Source organism: Sus scrofa, chromosome 15 (assembly GCF_054392235.1).
Source record: "Sus scrofa isolate SSC_HxYL_T2T_F1_AM1 chromosome 15, Sscrofa_HxYL_maternal_Yorkshire_Landrace_v2.0, whole genome shotgun sequence".
NCBI lineage: Eukaryota > Metazoa > Chordata > Mammalia > Artiodactyla > Suidae > Sus > Sus scrofa.
This window is the reverse complement of record NC_139397.1, coordinates 31,123,858-31,146,487: the sequence shown is the minus strand read 5'-3', so window position 1 is coordinate 31,146,487 and position 22,630 is coordinate 31,123,858. Positions and strand designations below refer to the sequence as shown.

General features: G+C 38.4%; 2 protein-coding genes and 1 long non-coding RNA gene across 7 annotated transcripts in view; 1 reads left to right on the top strand and 2 right to left on the bottom strand.

Annotated features, from left to right (window-relative positions):
• The window catches only part of TMEM163 (transmembrane protein 163), a 464,307-nt gene that overhangs the window by 412,057 nt on the left and 29,620 nt on the right, over positions 1 to 22,630 (bottom strand). The gene's annotated exons all lie outside the window — the stretch shown is intronic.
• ACMSD (aminocarboxymuconate semialdehyde decarboxylase) overlaps positions 1 to 22,630 on the top strand; it is a 75,762-nt gene that overhangs the window by 32,578 nt on the left and 20,554 nt on the right. For 2 of the 3 annotated variants that reach the window (XM_084997987.1, XM_084997986.1), the window contains exons 6-8: positions 4,649 to 4,742; positions 7,027 to 7,122; positions 8,260 to 8,432. In XM_084997987.1, coding sequence (XP_084854113.1) covers positions 4,649 to 4,742; positions 7,027 to 7,122; positions 8,260 to 8,432 — 363 coding nt within the window. 3 annotated transcript variants of the gene reach the window in all.
• On the bottom strand, positions 3,666 to 8,490 carry LOC146395777 (uncharacterized). The gene is made up of 2 exons (XR_014830589.1): positions 8,358 to 8,490; positions 3,666 to 7,313 (listed from the first exon to the last, which is right to left on the bottom strand). It is a non-coding gene; the product is annotated as an uncharacterized LOC146395777 (long non-coding RNA).

Here is a 22,630-nt window from a genome sequence, read left to right as displayed (position 1 = left end):
AAATAGCAACAACAACAACAACAATAAAAAAGAGAGACAAAAGACAAAAAACAAAAAAAAACAACTTTCATTTGGTAGCCAAAATATTACATTCATGACAGTCACCGTGCAAAAGAATCAGGTTAATGACATGCCCCCTACCCAAAGTATTTGTTTTTGCTTTGGAAAAAAATTCTTATCATTTTTTCAAAATTATTAATTTGGAAGAAAACCATAGAAAATATGGAAAAGTTTAAAGACGAAAACCACTATACATAAATTAAACAAAGATTTACTGTATAGCACAGAGAATTATACCAAATACCTTGTAATAACCTACAATGGAGTATAATCAGCAAAAAACCGAATCTCTATGCTATATACCTGAAACTAACAGAGCGTTGTAAATCAACTATACTTTAAATAAATAAATAGTAAAACAAAAATAACCCATAATTCTGCCATCCAAAAATGAATAACCACTGTTGTAGTTCATTTATTTGCATAATCCGCATATATTTATATTTTAATGAAAATGGAATTCCGTTATACATGTGATTTTGTATCTTAATTGAGAATTTCCAACTTAGGTGAAAATTCTCACAAGCATGATTTTAAAATAACTGTAAAATAGTTCAATATATAGATATGTTTTATTTAACCAACCCTCAATTAAGATACTTTTAAAAATGTAGTATAATAAGAATATGCAGTTCCCATTGTGGTTCAGAGGTAATGAACCCGACTAGTATCCATGAGGACATGGGTTTGATCCCTGGCCTTGCTCAGTGGATTAAGGTTTGGCACTGTCATAAGTTGCGGTGTAGGTCGCAGATGTGGCTCAGCTCTGGCATTGCTGTGGCTGTGGTGTAGGCTGACAGCTGCAACTCTGATTTGACCCCTGGCCAGGGAACTTCCATGTGCCCTGGGTGTTTCCCTAAAGAATACACAGAAAAGGAGTTCCCATTGTGGCGCAGTGGTTAACGAATCCGACTAGGAACCATGAGGTTGCGGGTTCGGTCCCTGCCCTTGCTCAGTGGGTTAACGATCCGACATTGCCATGAGCTGTGGTGTAGGTCGCAGACGCGGCTCGGATCCTGTGTTGCTGTGGCTCTGGCATAGGCCAGTGGCCACAGATCTGATTGGACCCCTAGTCTGGGAATCTCCATATGCCGCGGGAGCAGCCCAAGAAATGGCAAAAAGACAAAAAAAAAAAAAAAAAAAAAAAGAATTCACAGAAAAAAATAATACCATTAAAACGTTAACATTTGATGAAACTAAATGGTAAATGTATGGATGTTCACTGTACTATTGTTAAAACTTTCCATATTTGAAATATTGCATAATAAAACATGTTTTCAAAAACTCAATGCCATCTATTTTTGAAATATCCAACAGAAGTGTCCATAGTCCCATAGTCCTCCCTACCAGTTTTCCTCTACCTTCTGCTCTTCAGAATAACCAGAAATAAACCTGCTTTCCTTAGTTCCAGGACTCAAGATGCATACCTCTAATCAACTGCATATTTTAAAAATTTCTTACTTTCCTCCCAGAATTATAATAGTAAAGTTTTCTGTTATTTTCATTGTAAATGCAAAATATTCAATAATTAATCAAATAGATGTTGGTGGACTCATTAGGCACTATAATCACCGATCATTTAAAGTTTATTGAGCTCTGATGACATGTAGAACGTTTTCCATATTTATATCTACGGACACTGCCCACCAGTTGGGGGATTGCCTGTTAAATTGCCTCATAATGACCTGAAACATTTAATGTTCCTCTAAACATCAAACTCCCAGAAGATTATTGGCTGCAGTGGCTGAACTAAAACTGAAAATTTTCTAGAAACTTTAATGAGCTCTGAAAGAGGATTTATTTACTTGTGCATGGAAATTGTTTCAGCACAGTATAAGCAAGCCTTCAGCTGTTAAGTCATTCTATTATTCTTTGGAATTGGCTTTATGAATTACTAAAGGGCTCAGAAGGCAACAGCAGCCAGTTGGGGTCCAAGTGGGTATTTTCATTTATGTGACCAGCTCAGTCAGTCATTCTAACTAGGCTGTTTTGGGGGCTGCCAGTCTCTGTGGGGATTCAGGAGAATATCCTGGCTCTTTTTCTTGTGATGTCCTGGGGTTGACAGCACATTTGTTTATTTAGCAAGACTTGCCAGCCTCACCACTTTCTAACTTGCATCTCTTAACATGGTGAACCAAATGAGAGAAGTTCCATGAGCATGGCTGGCTTGGTCATTTCAAGGTGAGCCTGAGCTCCAGGGCTCCCTTCTTAGTGGGCAATCCCAGCAGCACACACTCAGGTCAGTTTTCAGGTACAAGAATGACTTTGTTATGAGTATGAGGTAGTGGCCACTGTTGACCATTTATCATCCACAAGACCTGAGTAAGTTACATAGCCTCTATCTGCCTTAGTTTCTTTCTCTGTAAAATGGGAGTAATAAAAGTGCTTATCTTACAAAGGGTTAAGCTATTTAACAATTGTAAAATTGTAATATACATAAAATATATATTAAATATATAATATATATTATATAAAATGGGAGTAATAAAGTGCTCATCTCTAAAGGTTAAAAGAGTTAACAACCATAAACTGCTATATACATAAAATACATATATTAAATATATGTAATATATAAATACATAAGTATATATAACATACACACATATATATAAAACAGCTTTGGCACATGGTAAATTCACAATAAGAGTGAGCTATCATGATTTTAAGGGTACAAGTGACTTCTTTTATATGCTCTACAATATCTCACATGCAGAAAGAGATAAAAAATATTTAATCTGAGGAGTTCCTGTCATGGCTTAGTGGTTAACAAATCCAACTAGGAACCACGAGGTTGTGGGTTCGATCTCTGGCCTCGCTCAGTGTGTTAAGGATCCTGTGTTGCCGTGAGCTGTGGTGTAGGTCGCAGACGCGGCTCAGATCCCGAGTTGCTGTGGTTCTGGCATAGACCGGTGGCTACAGCTCCAATTAGACCCCTAGCCTGGGAACCTCCATATGCCACGGGGTGCAGCCCTAGAAAAGACAAAAAAAATATTTAATGTGAAATTAATAGAAATGAACCATCACAGGTTACGGAATACAGTTTTATCCTAATGAGGTATGAGATCCCAGTGAGATGCCATGATCACATGACTTTGTCAAGCCCAAACCATCCCAAAAAGTTAATACTCTCTCTCAAACAGGCTGCATCCATTATTAGAAACCAATTAGCTCCTTTCCCTTCAAAAGATTTATATCTCTTCTGTTCCCCAGAACCTGTTGAATTAGAAGTCCTTTCTTCAGTCTACCCTTTGCCTGTTCCAGCATCCTCTGCTGTCCCAGGATTATTTCTCCATTTTGACAATACTTACATACACAAGTCACACTTCATTAGGCTGGTTAGCCCAAATGTTCATATGTAGAGGTAGGATGAGTCACTCCAGCACCCCAATATATTTGGAAAAGAAATTTTCTAAGGAAAATCCTTTTTTTGAACCCTTGATAAGCAACTAATATTAAAGGCCTATTGAGAGGACTGTTTTAATTAAACATTGTGTTGAGTAAAGGTCGTTTCTTCCAGACGGTATTTCCATTTCCCTGAAGATCCTGGAGTAGGTTTGCTCATGACATTCTTTTCAGTACCTGCTTGGCTGAGGCGCTGAGAGCTCTTTCTTTTTTAAAGCCATCGCATTCACAGCAGACCGTTCAAGGGCTCAGCTATGGTCCTGAGGCTGCTTTGTGAATGTCTGTAGATCCCACAGATTCCCACCCAGTGTCGGGCTCGGAGTGGCCAGATGGCGTAGGTCAGGCCAGCCTGCTCCAGCCCAGTCATGAGCCCCTGGCTCCCAGCCCATTGCTTCCTCATTTTCCACCTCATCCGGTCTCCAAGTGGGGGAGAGGAAGGAACACTCCAACCCTAATGCCAACAATTCAGTCTGAACAGTCCTTCCAAAAGAGTGGACCAAATAGGAACCAGCAGGGGAAATTTCCTCTGTATGTGTGAGATGTGAGATTCAGTCCTTGAGTGTTTTGCTCTCAGCCAAAACGTTCCAGCAGATGTTTCTGTGACTTGTTTTGCCAAACCATATATTAAATTCATCAACCTCAGTGGTAAACCCACCAACACTCTTGTTAATTCTAAGTGTTCCTTTTATTTTTAAAAGAACTTTGGCCACACTCATGGCATGCCAAATCTCCTGGACCATGGATCGAACCTGTGGCACAGCAGCAATCCAAGCTGCTGCAGTGAAAACTCCAGATTCTTAACTCACTGCACCACAAGGGAACCCTTAAGTGTTCCCTTTAGTTTCCAAACAGGAGCAGAATTTATCAATAATTCTTTTAGAAGTTCCCCTGTGGCACGGCTCTGCCATTGCTGCAGCCATGGCACAGGCTATAACTGTAGCACAGTTTCGATCCCTGGCCCAGAAACTTCCATATGCCACACAGCAGACAAAAATAAATAAATAAATATTTAAAAAATAAAAGCAAAAAAAAAAATTCTATTATACAGATCAGAAAAAAACTTTCAAAATATTGTAATTTATTTATTTGAATCAATATAGACCCCGAGAAAAGCACCTTCCCTAAAATAGTACCCTGTATTAGCTAGCGCGTCCAAATGACCCTTTCTCTCATTGCTTCTTTGAAGGAGGCTGAAAAGCTGAACTGTTCCCTATTTGTGCACCCCTGGGACATGCAGATGGATGGACGGATGGCCAAATACTGGTTCCCTTGGCTCATAGGTTTGTGTCAGTTTGGGATCTGGAAAAAAGAATCAAGCCTTTGTTTTTTCTCCGATTAGCTATGTATTATGTCAAAGAGAAAAAGTGTAAATAATAGTTATTGAGCTCTTACTCGGATATAAGAGTGCTGTATGTGTTACCACATTTAATTTTAATCTTATCCACACGAAACTTTATGAGGTTGTCATTATTATAGCCATTTTATAGATAGAGAAATTGCTTCTCAAAGTGGTTATTTGGATAAGTTGCACAAGTGGCAGAGTTAAAAAGTGAAAATGGAATTTACATAGATCTGTCTGGCTCCAAAAAAGCCACCTCACTACACAGACTCCCAAAAAGGCTCTGAAGAACAGTGGCCATGCCTATCTAGTAGGTGTTTTAGAAGCCGATGATGGCATAAGCCCTTATAAATGAGAACCCTGGAGTTACAAAGGTCAACTTCCACCACCCAAGGATCTGAGGACCTAGAATGCAGATGACCAGGCTTTCTTTCAAGTACCCTCTTACCTGCCCCTCTCTTCTACTCTTTGCCACCTGCACTGCTTACCCATGGGTCCACCTGAGGGCAAGGGAAGGGCAAAGAGAAGAGACTCTACTGGACCTACTAAGCTCTGGTGTGGAACTGGTCTGCATACTCTTCCTGCTCTCACATTTTATGCCCCTGTTACTGCTTTTGCAGATCAATGTATTTAGTAAGATAGCTTCCTACCCATCCCCCACCAAATTCTTGCACAACAATTATTTGGAAGAGAGAACCTAAGGAGCCCCAATGCTGTCCAGCTTCAAAGACAATCTCATCCTAATTCACATAACATTGTGACAAGTCCCACAAACTAATCTGCATTGCAATTTCCCACAGGAGAAACAAAGGAGAGCATTTACACAAAGGATCACTTTATCACTCATTATGCAGCACATATATATTGATCCTCTCCAGCATGCCTGGCCCTGTACCAAACACTACTATGTACCAGACATGGACAAAACCTCTACCCTCCTGAAGCCTATGGTCTGGTTAGAGGAAAGAGATGATACACAAACAGATCATAAACAAACAGGCTAATTTCAGATTTTTATTCTGGATGCAAAGTTCCAGAATTTTATTCTGGATCTAGCAGATTGGAAGATTCCCAGCAGGGGAGAGCCATGATCTAATTTACATTGTAAATATTCCACTTTGGCTCCTGTATGGACAATGATTGTGGGGATATGGTTCAAGTAGTTAATGGAAAGCAGAATCACAGGACCAAAAGGCAATGATACTGTCCCTCCTCTGGCCTGCAGGAAACTTTGCCCACAAACCACTCCCAGATGGATGTGAATCCATCATGCTTCCAGAATTCCTAAGAGGACAAGGATCCAGGGAGCCAGGGGCATCTCTGTCCATGGAATCACAACTGACCTAAGCATGAAAAGCAACCAGTAAAATCCAATTTGGCAGCTAGAGAGTCAGGCCTCCCCTGAAGACACAGGGCTGAACCACAGAGCCACCAGAGATTTCTTAATCATAGTCTGAAAAGCAGTCATTTGGAAATATAGCCCAGTCTGATTCCATGGAAGCGAAGGAAGCATGCATGGACCTGCTGTCTCCTTTAGAAGCACAAAGCACTCAAAATAATTTAATAAGTTATTTTCAATCTCAGCTCTAAGAAGCAGCAAAGACTTGGCAGGAATATTAATATTAGTTAATATTTACTGAGCACTTACTATGTGGTAAGAAGTAACCATTATTATCCCCATTTTTACAGATGAGGAAATTGAACCACAGGGAGGCAACTAGTATTGGTTGAGTATCTCCAGTGTAAAGTTCTGGCTAAGAACTTTCCCGACATCATTTGCAAGGCTCCACAGTAGCCTCGTGAGATGAGCAATACTGTCCCCATTTCACAGGTGAAGAAGTATAGGCTCAGGGGTATTAAATAACTAGTCAAAGGCCAAGAAGCAAAAAAACTGGAGGAGTAAGGGTTCAGCCTAAACTCACTGTACTCTGCTTGTCCCACTGCATCCAAAATGGAAGCTGGGAGAATCAGAAAAAGCCTGGTCCTCTGGGTTCCTTGACTGTTCTGTTGTTCTAGCCATTAGATGACTCTATTTGTAAGCAGTAAATAAGGAGTGTCATGTGGTTTCTGCTTGCCAAAGTAATGGCCAATGCTGGGGCACAGGGACCCCACATTTCTCAGCACTGACAATTACAGCAAGGTCCTAGTCCCCCACCATTAGTGTCACCAAACTTCTTGTTTGTAGTGACAAGAGCCCTACACCTCCTGACTGTTTCCTCTTTCAGGAATGCCAGCAGAGACCACCACAGCCATTTGCTCTATGATCATGGGCGGAGTGTTTGAAAAGTTTCCTAAACTGAAAGTATGTTTTGCGCATGGAGGTAAGACCCTATCTGTCTTAGTCAGCTTGAACTGTCGTAACAAAATACTACCACAGAATGGGCTCAGAAATTTATTGACTCACACTTCTGGAGTTCCAAGATCAAGATTCCAGCAGGGTTGGGTTTTGGTGAGTTCTCTCTTCCTGGATTGCAGAAGGCCACCTTCTTACTGTGTCTTCATATGGCCTTTTCTTTGTGTGTTCACAGCAAGAGAGAGAGAGAGAGTTTTGGTATCTCTTCTTGGCAACCAGTCTAATTGGATAAGGGGCTGACCTTATGACTTCATTTAACCTTAATTTTCTCCTTACAGGCCTTATCTCTAAATACAGTTTTGTTGAGGGTTAGGGCTTCAACATGTAAATTTTGGAAGGACATAGTTTGGTCCATCTAGGCATTGTTCTAGCTATAAAGTGTATGATAGTTTGAGGATCAAATTCCATTCTTGCACACAAGTTTAATTTGTTTGGCATAGTTTACTTGATTTTTTGTTGTTTTTTTTTTTTTTTTTTTTAATTTAAATTTCTTTGGTCAGACCACAAGCTCTCCGGTTTGCAATCATCCCTGCTATTCACTGTTGTTTACAAAGAGGCCTGTTTCATTCATTTACATTTTCTGCTTGGTCCTTGTAGGTAACTGAATTTGTGACTCTTGGATACACAAACAATATCAAACTATAAATACTGTTCTCCAATCTGCTTTTCCTTCCCAACTACATATAGAGACATTTTTCCATGGGAATACATGGTTGTATGCATGGGAATGATGGTTGTATGCATGGCCATATATTTTACAGAAGTTCCATCATTATTTAGTTATTCTTCACCTGATAGGTTGCCTCTGTATATTTCTATTATTTTAATTACACTACACTTGAAAACCTTGACCACCTACTTTTATATCCTTATATTTTCTCTTTAGACTAAATTCCTTAAATCTGAATTTCTAGATGAGTTAACTTTATTCTTTATTCTGGATCCTTTATTCTGGGTCATCACTCAGCATTTGGAACCCAGTAGGTCCTTTGTAAATACAGTTAAGTAGCTAAGCTATAATAACTTCTCTTTGCATACAACACAAGGATTGGAAGGAATTCTTTTCAATCAACAATAGCCCCTCAGTAATGGGTTTTACTTGCAGGTGGTTCCTTCCCCTTCACAGTAGGAAGAATCGCCCATGGATTCCACGTGCGTCCGGACCTGTGTGCCCAGGACAATTCAATCAACCCAAAGGAATACCTTGGTTCCTTTTACACGGACTCCTTGGTTCATGATCCTCTGGCCCTCAAGCTATTAACAGATGTCATAGGAAAGGTAAGCCGGGGCTGACGTACGGGGAGCAGAGTGCAGGATCAGCAACCAGTTTCTTGGTCTGTCTCCAAAAAGGGATGGAAGAAAAGGTATTAGAAGTAAAAAAGAGGGACAGTGAGGTTTGGGATTAGGTTTGCTTGCACAGAGTGTACTATCCAGAACCTCCTTCAACATAAGACCCATGTATCACCAGGGAGTCATTGTTTATGTATGCCAGAGAAATCCCAGATGACCCACATGGCTGGATAGTTCCCCAGATAAGTTCCTTTTTCTTATGGTCATCTCTGTACCCATCCAAAGTGACACATCATGATGAGGTAAGCAGGAAAAAAACCATCAGTTTTGAAGTCAAATTCACCTGGATTAAAGTCCTGGCTCTACCTCTTACTAATTAGGTAAACTGAATCTAACTGTCCTTATCCACTAAATGAGAGAATTGAGCATTAAGAGGAAGAAATGGCACTGGCCAGAGAGACAGGGGAAGATGACACGAAGGGTCTTACGTACCACCTGAAATTTTCTTCTTGGAATAACACAGCCTTTGTTTTGAAAATGATTCTCTCCTTTGGGAAAAAAAAAAAACAAACAAACAAAACAAAAAACAAAAAAACAAACCCACCAGCACAGTAGTGCTTTAAACCTCACAAGAAAAAGTCTTTCCTCTGTTGTGGTCTGCTAGCAACTCACCCAGTTGGTGGCATCTCCATCTTAAGTATTCTTTGAAAATGCTAACTCAGCAATGAAGACAATGTTTAGAGCAAAGGCCAGTCTTAATTAGTGAAAAGTCTGAAATATTTAGTATTTCAATTCTGTTGTATTATTTACAGATGTCTACAGAAGGTTTCTAAATTTTCCCAAAGAAGGAACACTTTGGGGTTTCTAAAAGACTAGGGACATATGTATTTAAAGGTTGGCAATATGGTACTTGGATTGAGAGTAGATTCTAAGGCATTTAAAATCTTGTTTAGCAGTGAAAGAGGTCCATTATTTGAAAGCTGAAAGTAGTTTTCTATCTCCAGAATGGAAACTTCATCTCACTTTAAAGCAGACTGTTTCTCTGGCTTGAGAAACTAAATAGAATATAAACGTTGAGCACTCTGGTTTGGTAATATACTATGTGGCAGAGCTGTGTTTCTGAGCCTTCTGGCTTTTGTATCATCCGTGCTGAAATGAATGCTTTGCAGCTAGTTGTGACTGTTTATTGCTATTGGTTTTAGACCGGGGATATGGGAGGTGTGTTAAGTAGGAGACCACTTGGAGTTCCCATTGTGGTGAAGCGGAAACAAGTCCCACTAGGAACCATGAGGTTTCGATCCCTGGCCTCGCTCAGTGGGTTAAGGATCTGCCATTGCTGTGAGCTGTGATGTCGGTTGCAGAGGCGGCTCAGCTCTGGCGTTGCTGTGGCTGTGGTGTAGGCCGGCAACAGTAGCTCTGATTAGACCGGGGGAACGTCCATATGCCGAGGGTGTGGCCCTACAAAACGGGTGTGGTGGGGGGAGTAGGAGACTACAAAAAGGAGAAGCTGAAAGAGGCTGTGTACTCTGGTCTTTGAGCAATGGAGGAGGGGAGTGGAAAAGTGGGGTGGAATTGGGGAAAGGGTCATTCTCACCACCTCCCATCATGCTGAGTACCCTTGGTATTCTTGGCAATGGCAACATCAGGAAAAAACACCCTTGGCAAATACAACAGCAACCTTATGCGGGATACCATCAGCACATTTAAACAGCATTCAGGAGAACACACATTGGTCAGGGGGTCACAGGAGAAGAGGAAGAAAATGGCAAATGCCTTGTAGTAACCAGTGGATACACTAATTAGTAAGTACATCCCTTTTAAGAACCCCTAGATAAACTCAAAGGGCACTTTGTGAAGCTGGTGGTGCTGAGATCTTGCATTCAAACTATGAAGACTTGGGCCACTCTAGTTCGGGCACCAAAAGCAAATGTGACCTCATTTTATGTGACCTCACAGGCTGGTGAATCCAGGACAGAGAAACTGCATATATTAATAATTTAGGATCCTCCTTAAAATATTAATGCTGCCTCATTCTACTTATATTCACACTAGCAAATTCTCTCAAAAACAATCCCAAAACCAGAATGGCTAAGGGAAGTCCCATCATGACACCCAGTCAAGAGAGCAACCGTCCAGATTGGACCGATAGGACCAAAGGCTGTGAAGGGAGGTCTCCAGAACAGATAAAATGGAACAGATGGATAATTTGATGTGTTTGAGTTTGAAACAATGATTGCTAAGCATTCAACAGATCTGTTGGTGCATTAAGGACAACCAAACAATACAAACATAGAAAATTAAGCAAATGAAAGAAAAGGAAATAATTAACACCAAGAAAACAGCCACATAAAGGCAGATAATCACAATTTTAAATTACACCTTAAGAATAAATAGGCATATGTCATATATACACCAAAACCATTTATTGAGTACTTACTATTTCTAAAACACTGTACTAAACAGAAGACTTAAATAACACTATCTCTTAGTTTCTTCCCATCTCTAAAATTATTTTTCAATCTATATCTACACATTTTTAAAAACAGATGCAGAATGCTAGTTACATATTACCAATCTATCACTGTGAAAAATATGAAAAATGTATCGCCTCCATATTTTAATATGATCATCGAAAATTCACTTTATATATTTTAGATAGCTAGATTTTTGAGAGGTCAGTTATCCTCCCATTATAATAATATCATAATTTTGGCTAGATCCATTGCTACTTTCTTGCTGCATAAGTAATTGCCCTAACTATCCAACTCAGTGACTTAAAACAATAAACACTAATTATCTTGTATAGTCTCTGAGTGTCATGAATTTAGGCACAGCTTAGCTGTCTCTGGATCTCTCATGAGGTTGCAAGCAAGTTGTCAGTCAGACCTGCAGTCACCTGAAGGCTTGACTGAGGCTGAAGGATTTATTTCCAAGGTGACTTTTATATATTCTGGCACACTGGTGCTGGCTTTTGCCAGGAGGCCCCTCCTCATCTGGGTCCCTCTACTCTCCAAAGTGCTGCTTGAGTGCCCTTACAACACGACAGCTGGCTTTCCTCAAGAATGAGTGATCTGAGAGAGAAAGGGGTGGGGGAGAAGAAGAGACTAAGAGAGAGAAAGAGTGTATACCAGGCAGAAGCTATCCTTTTTTTTGGCCACAACCATGGCATGTGGAAGTTCCCAGGCCAGGGATCGAACCTGTACCACAGCAGCAACCCCAGCTGCTGCAGTGACAACACCAGATCCTTAACCTGCTGTGCCATAAGAGAACTCCCCAGAAACTATCCTCTTATGACCTACCCTCGAAAGTCATGTCACATCACTTCTGCTGTATTTTATTCATTAGAAGCAAGTCACTAAATCTGGACCACACAAAGTAGAAAGTAGAATTAGATTCCACCCTTGGAAGGGAGGAGTATCAGTGAATTTGAAGGCATATTTTTAAACTCTACATTCCACACTCTGGCAAAAAATTATTTATATTCTCCCTAAATACAAAATATCTTTACCCCTCTTACACCCACCTCAAAGTCTCATGCATGTATAGCATCAGTTTAAAGTCTAGGATTTCATCATTTGAAGTAACTTGTAAATGACGCTCCCCATGTACGGTTTTCCTCGATATGAAGACTTCTGAATTACAGAGACAAGTTCTTTACCCAACACACCCTCAATATAAAATGGTGATACAGGCAAAGAATGTTGTGCTATAGACCCTCCATTCCAAAAGGGGAAAAACAGAAGGTTTGGAGAAGTTAGTAGTCACTAGCAAATCTGAAATCCATCAGACACATTTTAGTATTTCCTTGATTAGAACTCGGAGCCATGGGAATGATTATCTATGGTTCTGGGTTCTACCCTCTGAGTCATCCCTCCTTTTCCATGAAAGGTAGCCCAAGTTTGTGGTTGTGTTGTTTTTACAGACTGCTTCATGTCCCTGTATTTGAGGTCCAAGGTTTTCATTTTGTTCTATCTGTTGCTTTCAATCCAAGCTGGTGGTGTTTCTGCTAATACAAATTCTCTTAAAAATGTTGTATGTCTCTTATGCATCTTATTAGGTTTCACACCACTAGGAAAATGCCTTAGCCACAAATCTCTAAGAAAAGCCCTTCTCCAGCTTGGGTTTATGCAAAGGCTACTGAGAGAAAACACTCTGAAGCTACCTAGAAGCCCTAACTGTTTAACAGTGGTTCTCTGAGGCACTGCCTTAAATCTTTTGAGATCATAACAAAGATATTACAGTCACATCTTGGCTTAATTTTCAGACTATATTTTTCTGATTGTGCCCTGGATTTAATCTTAGAGAGTCATCTCTAATTTTAACATCATTTGCAATTGGAGGGGCTGAGAATTTTCAAACCCAACAATTCCTGGCTCCTTTAATATTTAATATTCCTTCCTTTAAGGCACTCCTCTTGCATTTTACTATAAGCAGCAAAAAGGGGTCATGCAACATTTCCAACACTTTGTCTGGAAATTTCCTTACCTATATCACCCAGTGCATTAAATATATATTCCACTTTGTATATTACTGTAGGTGACAGTGCTGCCCTTTTTTTTTTTTTTTTTTTTTTTTTTTTTTTTTTGCCACAGCATAGCAAGGATCTCCTTTCCTCTGGTTTCCAATAATGTTTTCCTCATTCTGCTTAAAGTCCTTACTGGTAAACTTCTCACAGGCTATCAAGCTTCTAATAACAGTCTTTACAAGCATTTTTAGTCTTTCACTACTCTTAAGGTCCTTCCAACTTCCTCCCACTAATCAGTTCCAAAGCTACTCCCACATTTTAAATTTTCATTATGGCAACACCATGCTTCCAGGTATCAAAATCTGTATTAGTTATATATTGCTACATAATGCATTAACCTAAAACTTAGTCGTTTAAAACAACAATGAACATTTATTATCTCATTCTTTTCTTCTGGGTCAGGAATTCAGGAACCTCATGGCTGGGCAATTCTGGTTCGAGGATTTTTTATGAGGTTCATTGAGATGATGGCAGCTCAATAATAACTATCTATTAACCTTTCATTTTTTTTGTTCTTTCACCCTTTAATTTTCTTTGCACCCTACTTTACACAAACTTAACCCCAAACTCTCCACCAATTTTGTAACTCTCCTCTTAGTACATTTAAACACATTGGGTACTGTAATCTATTAATTATTTCTTCTTGAATAAGTATCTTCAGGAGGCTCTTACTTGCTCCAATTTGGACTGGGTCACTATTCAGGCTTCCTGCACTGCCATCTTGAAATCTTCCCTTTGCACCCCACCCCCCTCTCTCTCTGCCTGTCTGTCTGTGTCTTTCTCTCAGTGAAGTCCCTGCTTCCTGAATCCCATGATTTTCCAATTTCTTGGTTTACTCCTTCATCTGGGGAGAGAACATTCTCCAATAACTTTTTGGTAAAAAGAGCATGGTTGATGAAATATCCAAACCCTGGTTATCTCAATATGTCTTTATTCATCCCTTACCATGAGTTGTTTGACTAAATATATAATTCTAGTTTGGAAACTGTTTTCTCTATTAATGTTAAAGACATTTTACCATTATATTCCGGCATCTAGAGTTGCTGTTGAGTAATGCAATGTCAATCTAATCTTTGAACCTTTACATTTAAAACCTACTTCTTCCCCTTCACCCCCACCCCCAATCTCAAAGACTTTAAGATTTTCTTTTTGTCCTAAAATTTTTCAATAATGTTACTTGATGTAGTTCTGTTCTCACCCATTATGCTAGCCATTTGGTGAGCCCTTTTATTCTGCAAATATTTTTTTTCTGTAAATGTTTAAAAATTATTTATTTAATAACTTCCCTCTGTTTTCTCTTTCCAGAGTTCCTATTCTAAAGTCAAATCTTATTTTTTTTTTCTGTTTTACATCCCCTCTTTTTGAGCTTTTGTTTTACTTTTCAGGAGACTTCAACTTTATTGGTAAGTCCTCTGTTTAAATGGCTTGTTTGTTTAATTTTCAAGAGCTTGTTGTTATTGTTCTGTAATCTTTTTAAAACATCTTATTCTCATTGGGTGGGTGCACTATCTTCTCTCTCTAAATAAACCAATAATTTTGGAAAATTTATTTCTCTCTTCAAGACTTCCTCCAACTGGCTTTTTCCCTCTCTTTTTTTTTTTTAAGTCTCAGTTTCATATTAAATGCATACCTCAAATGTCTGTAATCCTTGGCTTTCTGCTCATATTTAAGAGTGGTCACTAAAAAGATGATTGGAAGTCTCTGCTTAAGGGTGGGGCGTTTCAAGTATGCTCTTCTCTCTAGAGTAATCCAACTGAGCTGTGTTCTTTGGAAACTCCAGAAATTTGTCCTTTCCTTTTTGATTTATCGCTTTCCCAGAGAAGCTCTTCCAATCTCTTCTCTGAATGGTAAAGGCCCGATTGCCAGTATTCTGGGAACTTAATAAGGGATAAAGGCTGGGAGTCTCAATTTTTAATAAGTAAACTTTCCTTTAACCTTCTTTCTTTCAGAACATTACACACTGCTAACTGTGCCTGGTATCTCGCAGTTCAGAGACACCCTCTTTCACTTTCTTTTGAGACTAAGTGACCAGTCTTTAACTAGGATGAGGGGAAAGCAGACACTGAACTAAGCAGTCAGGGATGTAATCTAGGGTCTAACTCCTTCTGAAACAGGCTTACAGCAAATCTTCCTGTTTTTAGTTTTTAGTTCCATCTCTGTTTCTACTTCCAGAGGGACTCAGTGTTATCAGTTATAGATATTTGGGAGCTTGGTGATATAAACCAGGTTACTCTTTACTTAATTCATACTAGCTAGGGATTTCTCTTTCTTGATCTTCTGAAATCAGTTACTTTTGTCCAACTGCTTTCCAATTTCTCAAATTTTCTTATTATTTCTTCTATCTCCTATTTCTTCTATCCTATATATCCTTGTGGATATACGCTCTTTAAAAATAACTTTACTATCTTTTCAGTGGAATTTCAAATTGTGATCCTCAGACCAGTACCATCCCATAAAGAGTTTGTTACCAGTCCATGATGAGAAAAGGAATTTGTGCCAGGATGTAAACTGAGTCATTAAAGATATTGTTTAATTGACTTTTTAAAAAATTAAAAAAATTTTTTTCTATTGTACTTGGTTTACGGTGTTGTGTCAATTTTCTTCTGTATAGCAAAGTGACCCAGTCACACATACATATACACATTCTTTTTCTAACATTATCCTTCATCATGCTCCATCATAAGTGACAAGATATAGTTCTCAGTGCTAGACAGCAGGATCTCATTGCTTATCCATTCCAAGGCAGTAGTTTGCATCTATTAACCCCAGATTCCCAGTCCATCCCACTCCCATCCCCTCCCTCTTGGCAACCACAAGTCTGTTCTCCAAGTCCATATGAGTTTCTTTTCTATGGAAAGGTTTATTTCTGCCGTATATTAGATTCCAGATATAAGTGATAACATATGGTATTTGTCTTTCTCTTTCTGACTTACTTCACTTAGTATGAGAGTCTCTAGTTCCATCCATGTTGCTGCAAATGGCATTATTTTGTTCTTTCTTTGGCTGAGTAGTATTCCATTGTGTATATATACCACATCTTCTTAATCCATTCTTCGGTCAATGGACATTTAGGTTGTTTCCATGTCTTGGCTATTGTGAATAGTGCTACAATGAACATATGGGTGCATGTGTCTTTTTCAAGCAAAGTTTTGTCTAGATATATGCCTAAGATTGGGATTGCTGGGTCATATGGTAGTTCTATATTTAGATTTCTGAGGTACCTCCATACTTTTTTTCCATAGTGGTTGTGCCAATTAACATTCCCATCCCAACAGTGTAGGAGGGTTCCCTTTTTTCTACACCCTCTCCAGCATTTACTTGTGGACTTATTAATGATGCCCATTCTGACTGGTGTGAGGTGGTACCTCATACTAGTTTTGATTTGCATTTCCCTAATCAGTGATGTTGAGCATTTTTTCATGAGCTTGTTGGCCACCTATATATCTTCTTTGGAGAAATGTATATTCAGGTCTTTGGCCCATTTTTCAAACTATTTTCACCCATTTTACAGGTTGTCTTTTTTTTTTTTTTTAATGGTTTCCTTTGCTGTGCAAAAGCTTGTCAGTTTGATTAGGTCCCACTGGTTTATTTTCACTTTTATTTCTGTTGCCATGGGAGACTGACCTGAGAAAACATTTGTAAGGTTGATGTCAGAGAATGTTTTGCCTAGGTGCTCTTTTAGGAGTTTGATGGTGTCTCGTCTTACATTTAAGTCTTTAAGCCATTTTGAGTTTATTTTTTGTGCATGGTGTGAGGGCGTGTTCCAGTTTCATTGACTAACATTCAACTGTCCAGTTTTCCCAGCACCACCTGCTGAAAAGACTCTTTTTCCCATTTGATATTCTTGCCTCCTCTGTCAAAGATTAATTGACCATAGGTGTCTGGGTTTATTTCTGGGTTCTCTATTATGTCCTATTGGTCTATATGTCTGTTTTGGTACCAGTATCACACCGTCATGATGACTGTGGTCTTGTAATATTGCCTGCAGCCTGGGAGAGTTATGCCTCCTGCTTGGTTTTTGTTCCTCAGGATTGGTTTGGCAATTCTGGGTCTTCTGTGGTTCCATATAAATTTTTTCATAGTTTATTCTAGTTCTGTGAAAAATGTCATGGGTAATTTGATAAGGATTGCATTGAATCTCTATATTGCTTTGGGTAGTATGGCCATTTTTACAATACTAATTTTTCCAACCCAGGAGCATGGACTATCTTTTCTCTTTTTTTTTTTCTTTGAATTCTCTTTAATTTCCTTGACTAATGTTTTATAATTCTCAGCAAATAGTCTTTCACCTCCTTGGTCAGGTTTATTCCCAGGTATTTAATTTTTTGGGGTGTGATTTTAAAAGGTATTGTATTTGTGTATTCCTTTTCTAAGATTTCATTGTTAGTATACAGAAATGCAACTAATTTCTGAATGTTAATCTTGTATCCTGCTATTTTGCTGAATTCATTGATCAGTTAGGATAGTTTTTGTGAGGAGTCCTTAGGGTTTTCTATATATATTATCATGTCATCTGCATACAGTGACAATTTTACCTCTTCTCCAATTTGGATACCTTTTATTTGTTTTGTTGGTCTGATTGCTGTGGCTAGGACTTCCAATACTATGTTGAATAAAACTGGTGATGGAGATCCCATCAAGGCACAGTGGATACGAATCTGACTAGGAACCATGAGGTTAAAGGTTTGATCCCTGGCCTTGCTCAGTGGGTTAAGGATTAGACCCCTAGCCTGGGAACCTCCATATGCTGTGGGTGTGGCCCTAAAAAGAAGAAGAAAAAAGTAAACAAATAAAAGTGATGAGAATGGGCAGCCTTGTTCCAGATTTTAGCGGGAAGGCTTTTAGCTTTTCTCCATTGAATAATATATTTGCTGTGGGTTTGCCATAAATGGTCTTTATTATGTTAAGGTATGTTCCCTCTATACCCACTTTGGTAACAGTTTTTATCATTAGTGGATGTTGAACTTTGTCAAATGCTTTTTCTGCATCTATTGAGATGATCATGTAATTTTTGACTTTTCTTTTGTTAATGTGGTGTATGACATTGATTGATTTGCGTATGTTGACCCATCCTCGTGAACTTGGGAAGAATCCCACTTGATCATGGTGTATGATTTTTTTTTTTTTTAATGTTGTTGGATTCAGTTGGCTAAAATTTCGTTGAGAATTTTCGTGTCTATATTCATCAAAGACATTGGTGTATAATTTTCTTTTTTGGTAGTATCTTTAGTTTTGGCATTAGGGTAATGGTGGCTTCATAGAATGTCTTTGGGAGTGTTCCTTCTTCTTCAACCTTTTGAAAAAGTTTAAGGAGGATGGGTATAAGTTCCTCTTTGTATGTTTGGTAGAATTCACCTGTGAAGTCATCCAGTTCTGGACTTTTGTTTGTAGGTAGCATTTTTATGACATATTCAATTTCATTTATAGTGATCAGTCTGTTCAGTTGATCTATTTCTTCTTGATTCAGTTTTGGCAGGCTGTATGTCTCTAGAAAGTTGTCCATTTCTTTTAGGTTGTCAAATTTGTTGGCATATAATTGTTCAACACTTGCTGTGTTTTTTTTTTTTTTTTTTTGTATTTCTGCAGTATCCATTGAGATTTCTCCTTTTTCATTTTTTATTTTGTTTGTTTGGGTTCTTTTCTCTCTTCTTGGTGAGTCTAGCCAGAGGTTTGTCAATTTTGTTTACCTTTTCAAAGAACCAGTTCTTGGTTTTATTGATTTTTTTTCTATTGTTTTTTGAATCTCTATTTTATTGATTTCCTCTCTGATCTTTATGATTTCCTTCCTTCTGCTGACTTTAGGTTTTGTTTGTTCTTCTTTTTCTAATTCACTTGGGTGGTGGGTTAAGTTGTCGATTTGAGATTTTTCTTCTTTTTTGAGGAAGGCCTGTATTGCTATGAATTTCCCTCTGAACACTGCTTTTGCAGCATCCCATAGATTTTGAGTGGCTGTGTCTTCATTGTCATTTGTCTCAAGGTATTTTTCAGTTTCCTTCTTGATTTCCTCATTGACCCATTGGCTTTTTAGTAGCATGGTGTTTAGTCTCCATGTAGTAAGTTTTTTTTCATTTCTTTTCCTGTTTCATGCCATAGTGGTCAGAAAATATACTTGAAATAATTTCTATACTCTTTGTTTTTAGTTTTGTGCCCCAATATGTGATCAATTCTTGAGAATGTTCCACGTGCACTTGAGAAGAATGTGTACTCTGATTTTTTTGGGTGTAACGTCCTGAAAATGTCAGTTAAGTCTAACTTTTCTACTGTGTCATATTTGATCTCTGTTGACTTATTGATTTTCTGCCTAGAGGATCTGTCCATTGATATGGGTGGGGTGTCAAAGTCTCCTACTGTTATTGTATTCCCATCAATTCCTCCTTTTATCTCTGTTAGTATTTGTTGTACATATCTGGGTGCTCCTATATTAGGGGTATTTATATTGATACATGTAATACCCTCCTCTTGAATGGATCCTTTTATCATTAAATAGTGTCCTTCTTTGTCTTTCTTTATGGCCTTCATTTTAATGTCTATTTTATCTGATATGAGTATTGCAACTCTTGCTCACCTGTTTTGTCCATTGGCATGAAACATCGTTTCCCATTCCCTCACTTTCAATCTATATGTGTCCTTTGCCCTAAGGTGAGTCTCTTGTAGACAGCGCATTGTAGGCTTTTGCTTTTTTATCCAATCTACCACTCTGTGTCTTTTGACTGGAGCATTCAGTCCATTGGCATTTAAGGTTTTTTCTTTTATTCTTTTTTTTTTTTTTTTTTTTTGCTTTTTAGGGCCATAGCCACGGCATATGGATATTCCCAGCCTAGGGGTTGAATCAGAACTGAAGCCACTGGCCTACACCACAGTCACAGCAGTGCCATATCCAAGCTGTGTCTTCAGCCTTTACTATAGCTCTCAGCAATGCTGGATCCTTAATCCACTGACTGAGGCCAAGGGTTGAAACTGAATCCTCATGGATCCTAGTCAGATTCTTTTCCACTGAGCCACAATGGGAACACCAAGGTATTTATTGATAAATATGTATTTATTGCCATTTTAAACCTTGTTTTCCAGTTGATTCTATGTTTCTCCTTTGTTCCTTTCTTTTTTTGGCTGGATGATTTCCATTCATTTTATGTTGTATACTTTTCTTTTTAGTTGTTGTGAATGTAATGTTTGGTTTTGATTTGTGGTTGCCCTGTTTTTTAAGTATGTTAACCCCTTCCTATATCTACATTATTAAAAAAAAAAGAAAAAAAAAAAGAGTCTCAGGAGTTCCCATTGTGGCTCAATGGTTAAAGAACCTGACTAGTATCCATGAGGATTTGGGTCTGATCCCTGGCCTCCTTCAGTGGGTTAAAGATCCGGCATTGCTGTGAGCTGTGGTGTAGGTCACAGATGTGGCTTGGATCCCGACTTGCTGTGGCTATGGCATAGGCCAGCAGCTACAGCTCTGATTCAAACCCTAGTCTGGGAACTTCCATATGTCATGGGTGTGGCCCTAAATAGACAAAAAAAAAAGTAGACTTTCTCACTTTTCTTCCCCACATGCTATGATTTTTGAAGTCCTTTTCTAATATATTCATGTTTGTCCTTTTGCTGTTCCTTGTATTTACTGTCATTTTAGGGTAGGTTTTTTTTTTTTTCTTTTAGATCTGTATACTGGCTTATTTAAGTGATTGCTTTCCAGTTGTGATTTCCTCCATCCTATTTCTTTTTACTTCTTTATTATTTAGAGAAGCTCTTTCAGTATTTCTTTTAGAATGGGTTTAGTATTGCTGTACTCTTTCAGCTTTTGTTTTTTGTTGACATTTATTTTTAATGGCAAGACTATCTTGGTAAAGGAAGCAGTGCATTGATTTACATTCTGGGGCAAGATCCTGATATAATCATGAACAAGTATAAGTCTAGCATGGGTGCATTATTAATACTGATCTTGAGTTTTCCTCCCCTTCTCTAACAAAATTTATCTTACCTGTACTGCATCCTCCTATCGCCTAGCTTCCAGCTCCTTGAAGTCATTTTTATGGTTATAGGCAATTATAGGTCAGCAGAAAACACAGCAAGAGAAAGTGTCAGGCTAGATTTTCAGAAAATTCAAATATTCTCTCTGGCTTGGGTTGAAGGTGGAAGGAAGAACGATGATATGCATATCTTAAAAGTCTTTTAAGATTTTTTTTTTTTACTCTAAAGTTTAAATTCAACTAGAACATCTAAAATTACATAACTCATTAGTTTATAAATATTACTTTTCTACATTTACATTTCATGAAACAATTATGTTCAAACGTGCAACTTTGACTAGTGCCTTGCCATTACTACAAGCACCATTTGAGGCATTAAAATTGTTTTTAAAAGCATATAAGCAGCATTCCCATTGTGGCTCAGTGGGTTAAGAACCTGTGAGGTTCCCACTGCAGTCTCTGTGAGGATGCAGGTTTGATCCTTGGCCTCGCTCATTGGGTTAAGGATCCAGCGTTGCCACAAGCTGCAGCATAGGTTGCAGATGTGGCTCAGATCAAGCATTGCTTTGGCTATGGCGCAGACCTCAGCTATAGCTCTGATCCAACCCCGAGCCTTGGAATTTCCATATGACTCAGGTGTGGCCTTAAAAAGGAAAAAGGAAATTATTAGCACTGCAGTAAATAAACTCTCCTAATGACAGTGTCTGTTTCCTAAGTTCCTAAATTTCCAAGTTGCATCTTCAAACTGAGTACCATTAGAATTTTCTTCTAGAAATGGAGAAATCACAGGAATATTCCTATGTTATTCACATACAGCATTCTATTCCAAGTTGAATTTACTACTGCTGCTGGTCTTTTATTTGTAGTTTGTACTTTACAGTGATTTCTGTTAGTTCATTGATTTGTTTCTGCATTCCTGAGAAATATGGTGAAAAATGGTTATATGACTAAGAGTAGAAGTAAAAATAGGAATGAAGATAAAGTGGGAAAAAAGACCTGGAAATCTCATTCTTATGAAGCAAATAGTGAATAATACTTAAGAATTTAATGCTGTACTACATACTTAAAGCTGTGAGAGATCTTCAGTAAATTATTTGATCTCTCTAGGCTTCAGTATCTTTATAAATAATTAAAGATAATAATACTATTTAATTCCTGGTGTTATTGACAGAGTTAAATAAGGTAACCACATAAAGTACACAGCATAATTCCAGTCCCACAGTAAGCACTCAATAAAAGCATTTGATATAGGAACAGACAGACTTTCAAGAATGGAATTACACTAAGAAAAACTGTGACATTATCAATTTGCAGTATTTTTCACTCATCTTGAAATGTTAGAACCCCAGAATTATAAAATTACTGAAAAGTTGAGATGAAGTGGGAGAAATATACCTAAATTAAACTTTGCAAGAAACAAAATGTGTCTGAAGCAATGATGTAAAATAAGGCTTGGATGCTCTATGGCAATTTTATCAAAAGTGAAAAGGGAATGAGATAGAAAAATGGAAGAATCTAGAAAGTTATGCATATGCCTAGAGCAGAACGCATGCTCAGAAAAGACATGACAAGACCCTAAGCTTTCATCTCTAGCTGATCTTTAGGCTCAGCATCAGCAGGAAGTGAATCCTAAGGTGGAGCTGGAAATGGCCTGGCCAAGTGTCGAAGGAATGCCCAACATAGAGCCAATCTGTGAAGATTTG